The sequence below is a fragment of the Rutilus rutilus genome (genome assembly GCF_951802725.1).
Source record: "Rutilus rutilus genome assembly, chromosome: 22".
In the NCBI taxonomy this organism is placed as follows: Eukaryota; Metazoa; Chordata; class Actinopteri; order Cypriniformes; family Leuciscidae; genus Rutilus; species Rutilus rutilus.
Window position 1 is genome coordinate 732,358 of NC_140227.1, and position 9,714 is coordinate 742,071.

Here is a 9,714-nt window from a genome sequence, read left to right on the forward strand (position 1 = left end):
TTTCAAACCCTCAACATCCTAAAGTTTAATGATTTATTTTCATGTATAAAGACCCAATTAATACTGTTGAAAATTAATATTATAAATGTGTAAAAGATTTTGTTTTAATTACATTTCAGCATTGCGGTTTTTCTAGTAATTTTTCTATTCATTTATTTATTGTTTGTTAATTATTTAATACAGGGGTGTCCAAACTCGGTCCTGGAGGGCCACTGTCCTGCAGAGTTTAGCTCCAACCCCAATTAAACACACCTGAACCAGATAATCAAGTCCTAGTAAGATCTTGATTATCTGGTTCAGGTGTGTTTAATTGGGGTTGGAGCTAAACTCTGCAGGACAGTGGCCCTCCAGGACCGAGTTTGGACACCCCTGATTTAATACAATGTATTAATTTATTATTTAAATCAAATGTCACTTATTTATTTGAATTCAACATATTTATTTAGTTTACATTTATTTTATTTATTTACTTTTACATTTTACTCTGCATTTTTATTTCTGTTTATTTAAATCAAGTTTTAGTCATTTATTTAAATCATGTATTAAGTTTGTATATATGTATATAATAATGTATAAATGTTTCTTTCATTATTTACTATGTCATTAAAACATATTTTATTTTGATCTATTTATTGTATTTATTTATTTATTTATTTGAATAAAGATATTTTTATTTTATTTTATTGTATTTATTTTTACACTGCTTTTCTCTACACGTTTCCACGGCCCCTGATCCGCTGATCAACGCAGAAAATGAAATCATCCAATTAATTTCTTGAACAAGTGAAATCTATTCATATTATGTAGTGCAACAGAGAAATATAGAAGTGCAACAAAAGCAAATGCCTTTTACACTACAATTTAATTTTAAAAAGAGCTGAATAAAAGCCTCATTAGAGCAGAATTGTGAGGGGAAAGTTGATATAATAATAATAATCAAACTAACGATCAAACGCATTTCATTTTGAAATGCAGGCTGATGATTGGTTGGCTGGATGTTGACGTCAGAACTCCTTCCACAGTTATAATGTGCGCGTTCTGGTGAAAATATTTGAAATATAACCTGTGTGTGTGTGTGTGTGTGTGTGTGTGTGTGTGTGTGTGTGTGTGTGTGTGTGTTATTCAGTATAATCGCAAAGCAAAGACCCAGATAAGCAACGAATTCATAATTCTGTTTCCCATAATTTAGCCTTGTTTTTTTCTTGTTCTGCATTCTGATAAACTATATTATAAGTGTAAACATTTCATGTGTTTAGGAATTTGGCTATTACATCATGTAACAATTCTGCTGAAATGATTCGAGAAAAGATTCGTTCATTTTGATGAACGAGATTCAAAGATCCGAGTCAATAAAAGATCCGAACGTCCCATTGCTATCAGGCGCTGCACTGAGACACCTAAAGGCGCGCCGCCGATGTAGTCTCCACACGTCAGTCAGCACGAGCACGAGCACAGAGATGTCATCGCAGGATTCTGATGAAAGCTACGATTTAGTGTTTAAAATAGTCCTAGTCGGAGATGTTGGAGTCGGGAAGACCTGTGTGGTCCAGCGCTTCAAGAGCGGAGTGTTCATGGAGAAGCAGGGCAACACGATCGGCGTGGACTTCACCATGAAGACTCTGGAGATTCAGGGCAAACGGGTGAAGGTTCGTGACTCAGGATAGTTATGATTATTCCTTATGGGTATAGAACTCACACAGTGTCATCTTTATTAACTCTGTTCTCCACATCACAAAAGTTGCCCTCCATAAAGTCGCAGAAATAGCGTCATGTTGTTGTTGTCACCGCAAACCTCATTCCCGAGTCGGGTCAGCAGCTTTCAGGAAATGTTTAATGTTCTTCTTCTGTGAGGAATAATTCATCAGCTTTATAATCATATCTGGGACTGTTCCCGGTTCATACTCTTTCCTGTCGACGTTGACACTCATGACGTGGAGCGAATAAGCGAAACTCTGGGAAGTTAGTTTAGTTTTGTTGGTTTAGGGCTTAAAGTTGCACAGTTATGCAATATCCACGATTAGGCTACTGTTAAAGGGATAGTTCACCCACACATGCTCATTATCCCGTAATTTACTCGCCCTCAAGCCATCCTAGTGTTTATGAGTAATTTCGTTTAGACATTGTTTACTGCTTAAATGGTTAGTTCACCCCAACATTTTACTTTTCCATAAAAATAAAAAACTTTTAAAAACCATAAACAGCTTTATGACCCTGGAGTATTACTGTTATGATGATGGATGCTCTTTTTGTTCTTCAGAATCTCAGGCTCCAAAGCTGGGAAGAGCCAGGATATTTGTTTTAATAAAACTCAGATTGTGTTTGGTTGAAAGAAGAAAGTCATAAACACTAGGATGGCTTGAGGGAAAATAAATTATGGGAAAATGTACATTTTTGGGAGAAGTATCCCTTTAAGCAGTAAACAATGTCTAAACGAAATTGAATCTATTGGACTTTTAAAACTACGTTTATATTCTGTTAAACCCTGTTGTAATATCCAGAGTTGTTAGCTTGGAGCATCTCGGATCCTGCTGATGAAAGACAGAATATTAAACGCCATGGATGAATATTTACGGAGTAATCCAGTGTTTTGTAGAGTCAGAATGACCGAGAACAGGAGGGGAAAGGCCTTCAGGAAGATGGCAGCATCATCATTAATGTCTGTGTGTAAAACCTGTTGACTTCAGACTAGAGCCCGACCGATATTAGGCATTTTCCTAACTATCGGTATCGGCATTTATAATGGCCGATAAATGAATATTTTAAAAAATGCGGGGGGGCGGTGATTTATGTAAGGATGGCGCTGCCAATAAAGCACCTAAAAGCTGTCACAAAGAACTGGCAAAAGTAATGATTACGAATACATCAAATATAGCAAGGAGACATTTTAATTGTTTATTAATAAACAAGTGTTTTCAGTCAGTGTCGGCTGCAAAGTTGACGACGCTGACTCGCGATCTTCAGTGAACACGCCAGAGAGAAATGCACCAGAGAGAAACGTCCGTAACATTGTTTTTTCCTCATAAATGCGAACACGAAAAATAAAATAAAATGAATATTTTATGTTCTGTTGAGAGCCAACCCTTCTTCATCCGGTGGGTAGTAGCCTATTACTTTTGATTTGCGCAGTGTAATTCACAGAATTGATTTCTCTGCTACCAGCCTCTGTCACGTATTGTGTGAGCTTGTGACTATTGCAAGCTCGCAGCTGAGAAGTCCTGATTATATTGTCTGCTATATTTACTTCTTATTTATTAAATCCAGGCAATTTGATTAAAATGCGTGGCGCGAGCGACAAATCTCCAACAGTAAACTGATGCCCCATTCTGCTTTGTAACGGGCGCTTTTCCGCGTCTCGGGTAAACAGCTGTTGCGACGCGAGCAATAACGGCCGCGTCCGGTGTAGACAGAGTTAAAGCTCATTCTGCCTATAACACTATGTTACAACATCAAGCAATATTCCAATAATTTATATAATTATAACACTTTATATAGGGCCATTTTGCATTAAGAGTAGCCTAGTTTCACGTTTAGTACATTTTGCTTACTACTTATTTAAAATAGTATAAAAGTACTGTACATATGTAATTACAAACGTTTTCATTATGATATTATTAATTTTACTTTAGTAAAAAGATCTGAGATCTTGCTCCACTGGTAGAGATTAGAGGAATTAAGACTAAAAATAGAAGATAATAAGGTTTTGTCAGTGACACTTTTGATATATTTATTGATACAAGTTATGTTTTATATAACGTGACTAAATTAAAAGACAAAGTCGTCAGTGAAGATTATGCAACCGTATTTAGAATATAATATAATATGCAATGCAAACTAGTTTGGTTACAGCTCAAATGTATCATTCTCATTCTATCATTCACCCTGCCTCCATTACATATCTTTGTCACACAAGTGTTTGATAACCACATTTGAGTGATCATTGCAAAACGTTTATATATTTATTCTGTTTACTGTGCATTCTATATACAGTACCCATCAAAAGTTTGTACACACCAATAGGAAAGTGTGTCCAAACTTTTGACTGGTACTGTACTATAATACACATAAATAATATTACTACTGTATTATAATATACACATAAATAATATCGGCCGATATATCGGTATCTGGCTTTCTTTATCGGTATCGGCATCGGCCCCCAAAAATCCATATCGGTCGGGCTCTACTTCAGACGTCCTTGTTGCACTTTATACAGAACAAGCCAATGCTGACGTTCATGAGGAAAACACTCAGATCTGCCAATCAAGGGTTTAATGGATGCACAGATTACTGTTCTGACAGTGATATCGACTGGTTTATGGTGGTTTAATGCATTCATTCGCTGCGTCTCATTGTCCGACTCAGTTCAGGCGTTGTGATCGCTGCGTCTCATTGGCCGACTCAGTTCAGGCGCTGTGATCGCTGCGTCTCATTGGCCGACTCAGTTCAGGCGCTGTGATCGCTGCTTCTCATTGGCCGAGTCAGTTCAGGCGCTGTGATCACTGCTTCTCATTGGCCGTCTCAGTTCAGGCGCTGTGATCGCTGCTTCTCATTGGCCGAGTCAGTTCAGGCGTTGTGATCGCTGCGTCTCATTGGCCGTCTCAGTTCAGGCGTTGTGATCGCTGCGTCTCATTGGCCGACTCAGTTCAGGCGTTGTGATCGCTGTGTCTCATTGGCCGACTCAGTTCAGGCGTTGTGATCGCTGTGTCTCATTGGCCGACTCAGTTCAGGCGTTGTGATCGCTGTGTCTCATTGGCCGACTCAGTTCAGGCGTTGTGATCGCTGTGTCTCATTGGCCGACTCAGTTCAGGCGTTGTGATCGCTGTGTGTCTCATTGGCCGACTCAGTTCAGGCGCTGTGATCGCTGCGTCTCATTGGCCGACTCAGTTCAGGCGTTGTGATCGCTGTGTGTCTCATTGGCCGACTCAGTTCAGGCGCTGTGATCGCTGCGTCTCATTGGCCGACTCAGTTCAGGCGTTGTGATCGCTGCGTCTCATTGGCCGACTCAGTTCAGGCGTTGTGATCGCTGCGTCTCATTGGCCGACTCAGTTCAGGCGTTGCGATCGCTGCGTCTCATTGGCCGACTCAGTTCAGGCGCTGTGATCGCTGCGTCTCATTGGCCGACTCAGTTCAGGCGCTGTGATCGCTGCGTCTCATTGGCCGACTCAGTTCAGGCGCTGTGATCGCTGCGTCTCATTGGCCGTCTCAGTTCAGGCGCTGTGATCGCTGCGTCTCATTGGCCGTCTCAGTTCAGGCGCTGTGATCGCTGCGTCTCATTGGCCGACTCAGTTCAGGCGTTGTGATCGCTGTGTCTCATTGGCCGACTCAGTTCAGGCGTTGTGATCGCTGCGTGTCTCATTGGCCGACTCAGTTCAGGCGACTCAGTTCAGGCGTTGTGATCGCTGCGTCTCATTGGCCGACTCAGTTCAGGCGTTGTGATCGCTGCGTGTCTCATTGGCCGACTCAGTTCAGGCGACTCAGTTCAGGCGCTGTGATCGCTGCGTCTCATTGGCCGACTCAGTTCAGGCGCTGTGATCGCTGCGTCTCATTGGCCGTCTCAGTTCAGGCGCTGTGATCGCTGCGTCTCATTGGCCGTCTCAGTTCAGGCGCTGTGATCGCTGCGTCTCATTGGCCGACTCAGTTCAGGCGTTGTGATCGCTGTGTCTCATTGGCCGACTCAGTTCAGGCGTTGTGATCGCTGCGTGTCTCATTGGCCGACTCAGTTCAGGCGACTCAGTTCAGGCGCTGTGATCGCTGCGTCTCATTGGCCGACTCAGTTCAGGCGTTGTGATCGCTGCGTCTCATTGGCCGACTCAGTTCAGGCGTTGCGATCGCTGCGTCTCATTGGCCGACTCAGTTCAGGCGCTGTGATCGCTGCGTCTCATTGGCCGACTCAGTTCAGGCGCTGTGATCGCTGCGTCTCATTGGCCGACTCAGTTCAGGCGCTGTGATCGCTGCGTCTCATTGGCCGTCTCAGTTCAGGCGCTGTGATCGCTGCGTCTCATTGGCCGTCTCAGTTCAGGCGCTGTGATCGCTGCGTCTCATTGGCCGACTCAGTTCAGGCGCTGTGATCGCTGCGTCTCATTGGCCGACTCAGTTCAGGCGCTGTGATCGCTTCGTCTCATTGGCCGACTCAGTTCAGGCGCTGTGATCGCTGTGTCTCATTGGCCGACTCAGTTCAGGCGCTGTGATCGCTGCTTCTCATTGGCCGAGTCAGTTCAGGCGCTGTTCACTGTTGTCTGAGATTATCAGCTGACTTCCTGCTGAGCTCTTTGTGTAATGCACATCTGAAATTATTTAAAGATAAAGTTCTGTAGTATTGCACATAAAGCATGTAGTGGGTGATATGTAGATGATATCTAGAAAGCAGAAAGTGTCTGATGACCATCTAAAAGGGACCGAGGCCACAGTGAATGTCAGTTTTTCCTCTCTTTAACCTAGAAATAAAGTTGGTGCAAACCTGATTTTGAAAGACAGAAGCAGATTTCTGACTTTGCATGTTTTACTTTTGCTAAAACACAGATTTTCTGTTCCTCAAAATGAGTTAAACAAGGAAATAACACTGTCCTCAATAATAAAGAAATACATCTACATCACTTTAATGGACTTAATCTTGCTTTATTTAACAGTGTTCTTCATGTTCTCGATGATTACATTCCATCATACGAATGACCTATTTACTTATTATATCGGGGTTTGCTGATATTTCATGTTTGCATTATTTCTGTGTGTTGCTTGTGCTTCTTTAATCTGCCTGGAGGAGCCGGGGAGTGTGTTCAGTCTTCAGATGGGTCGTGTTCATCAATGCTTCGTTATGCGTTTGCTATGAAAGTACCTGCTAATGCTAATGCTAATTCACCTGACTCATTTACTCAGCCTCATGCCACTCCAAACCTGTGTGCATTGCTTTCTTCTGCGGAACACGAGGATATTTTGAAAATATTTGTTAAATAATATAAAAGTTTGATGTACGCTGTAATTTTTTTTTTAAAGTGAATTGAATTCTAGCATGAATACAAGTGAACACAGCGACAAAACACGACTTAGCAGCACAAACACACAACTCTTAAACTACTCATCCTTTTACAGATCGTTTAGTATATATTAGAGTGGCCGTATATCAGTACATGAGTAGTAACTGTGAATACAGTGGTAACAGTGTGAGGATTGTGTGTTGCAGCTGCAGATCTGGGACACAGCCGGACAGGAGCGCTTCCGCACGATCACGCAGAGCTATTACCGCAGCGCTAACGGAGCCATCATCACGTATGACATCACAAACAGGGGCTCGTTCATGTCGGTGCCGCAGTGGATGGAGGACGTGAAGAAGTACGGCGGCTCCAACATCGTGCCTCTGCTAATCGGTGAGTGCAGAGACGACATCCACTTTGAATTCACTTCTATATGTGGAATTTTAAGTTGTAAACTGTCTAGTAGTTGCAAATAACAAAGAATGACCTTATAAAGTAGCGTCATGTGGCCTCTTTAAATAAGCTGTGTTGGTAAACTCCAGGGAATAAGTCGGACCTGCCGGACCAGCGCGAGGTCCCGTTCTCCGACGCGCAGCTCGTGGCCCGTCAGCTGGACTTCATCAGCGCCATCGAGACCTCCGCCAAACACTCGGACAACGTGGAGGCGGCGTTCATCACGATGGCCAGCGAGCTCATCCTGAGACACGGAGGACCGGTGTTCACCGACAGCGTCACCGACAGCTTCAAGCTCAACAGCCGAGACCTGAGCAGTGCAGGCTGGGGCTGCGGGTGCTGACGGCCAATCACACGCCGCCGGGACAGCGGACCCCAGGAACGCCACTGTGAAGACACTGGGTGGGAATACTTTGAGAGAAATTCTCACATTTCAAAATTATAACCACCCAAAATGTTTGTAATCCTAACAATTTTGTCAGTCCACACTGAACGCAGAGCTACTGTGCGGTCGCAGCCAGTCAGAGCGGGAGGTTTAATGTGTAGCAAGAATTTGGACCAATGAGATTTCAGGTGGGCGGGGCTAATAGAAATAGAAACTGAGCTGCTGATGACAGATTATCTCTCCGCGTTTATCATTCCCACTGAGATACGTCAGCCTCTTTTCCTGTCAAAATCAATTACATTTAAATTAATCAGTTCCTAATTAGTGAGTTTCCTTTTCATCAGTATTGAGCAGAACTCTCCTCTTCTACTGACCAGTATCAGCAGCAGCTTCACACACACTCTCTCACACACACTCTCTCACACACACTCTCTCACACACACTCTCTCACACACACTCTCTCTCACACACTCTAACTCACTCTCTCTCTCACACACACACACACACACACACACTCTTCTCCCGCCACTTCATGCTCCATCACATAGTTTTTGTTAAAAAAAATGAAAACATCACAAAGCCATATGTGAATATAAGCACTCTGAAGGAACCGAGCGACTGAGATTATATCGTGTTATTGGACAAACACTCCAGTGTGTTTCTGACTGCGGGATGTGCAGTGTGTTTGTGCAGCCAATCACAGACGTGTCTGTTGATCTCGTGAACGCAACAGCCAATCAGAGGAGTTTAAACGCCGGAGTTCGTGTTCAGTGAGTTCTGCTGTGAATCCTCTCGTTAACAGACAAACACACGTTAGTAAGAGACCCAAATGCAGTGTGTGTGTGTGTGTAGACAACGTTAATGTCTTCCAGTGGAGCGTTGTGAGATGGCGAACTGAGATGAGTGACAGCTTTAGAGTGATCGCTCTCTCTCACGCTTTAGAGGCTTTATAGATATAATCCACTGATTCAAATTACCAGAAACATATTCAAATCTTTTTTTTTTTTTATTACATTCCAATTATTTGTAATGACTTGAACTAATGTTGAACGTGTCACTGTACATCTGCACTTCACTGGAGAACACACACACACACACACACACACACACACACACACACACACACACACACACACACACACACACACACACACTCACTGATCTCACTCATCGCCATCTCACAGGGCAATAGGGGGAAGTTTGAGTAAAGCTCAAGAAAGTGTTTAAGTGTCCATCTGATTAATAAAATAATATATATATATTTATATGAAATAATTTACAACACCTGCAAGCAACTAATGAACTGTGATTTTGATCTCGTTTATTATGATACATAAATCTCAATTTTAACGATGAAAAGTAACACACACACACAGTGATGCACGTGCAATAATAATGTGTGGAGATCTGAGCTATTGTCTGAACACAAAATAACTTATTTTTTTATCATAATATGGCCAGTTTTAATTAATATCGAAGACCATCAGGTCCCGGTTCTGGCTCTAGAGCTGGCCACGGGAGACACTAGGAGACCTGTCTTTACTGTGGTGAACGGGTCTGTGGTGAACGGGTCTGTGGTGAACGGGTCTGTGGTGAACGGGTCTGTAGGGTAAAGGACTGTAACAGGTTCCTGATGGTGTCTTCACTCTCGAGTCGTGTGTGTCGTGTCTGAATGTTGGGGTTTTATAGCCTGGCCGATGTTAAAAACAGCCCCTTTTGAACTGAACTGTAATGTCACGTGGGCATTGCTATTTTATACATTTTGCATTCATTTCTACATACCACAAAGCCTTGTAAAATTATAATAAACTAGCTTTTTAAACATTTTTCTGATAACATTGTGCTGTTAAATGTGTGGCGAGATTGCACTGAATCATTAGGGAGTGACATCAGTTTCTGTGATGAAGA

The 9,714-nt window shown here is 42.7% G+C and overlaps 1 protein-coding gene across 1 annotated transcript; it reads left to right on the top strand.

Moving 5' to 3' along the window:
• Positions 1 to 850: 850 nt before the first annotated feature.
• On the top strand, positions 851 to 8,362 carry rab43 (RAB43, member RAS oncogene family). The gene is made up of 3 exons (XM_084396090.1): positions 851 to 1,646; positions 7,178 to 7,361; positions 7,511 to 8,362. Exons 1-3 carry the CDS (start codon positions 1,323 to 1,325, stop codon positions 7,762 to 7,764), a joined length of 762 nt encoding a protein of 253 aa, XP_084252216.1. The 5' UTR covers positions 851 to 1,322; the 3' UTR covers positions 7,765 to 8,362.
• Positions 8,363 to 9,714: the final 1,352 nt, after the last annotated feature.

Excerpts from the sequence above, each read along its gene's own strand:
- rab43 (XM_084396090.1), top strand. The coding sequence starts at position 1,323 with ATGAACGAGATTCAAAGATCCGAGTCAATAAAAGATCCGAACGTCCCA. Across the intron at positions 1,647-7,177 it reads TTCAGGGCAAACGGGTGAAG|CTGCAGATCTGGGACACAGC; the intron begins GTTCGTGACTCA and ends TGTGTGTTGCAG. Across the intron at positions 7,362-7,510 it reads CATCGTGCCTCTGCTAATCG|GGAATAAGTCGGACCTGCCG; the intron begins GTGAGTGCAGAG and ends GGTAAACTCCAG.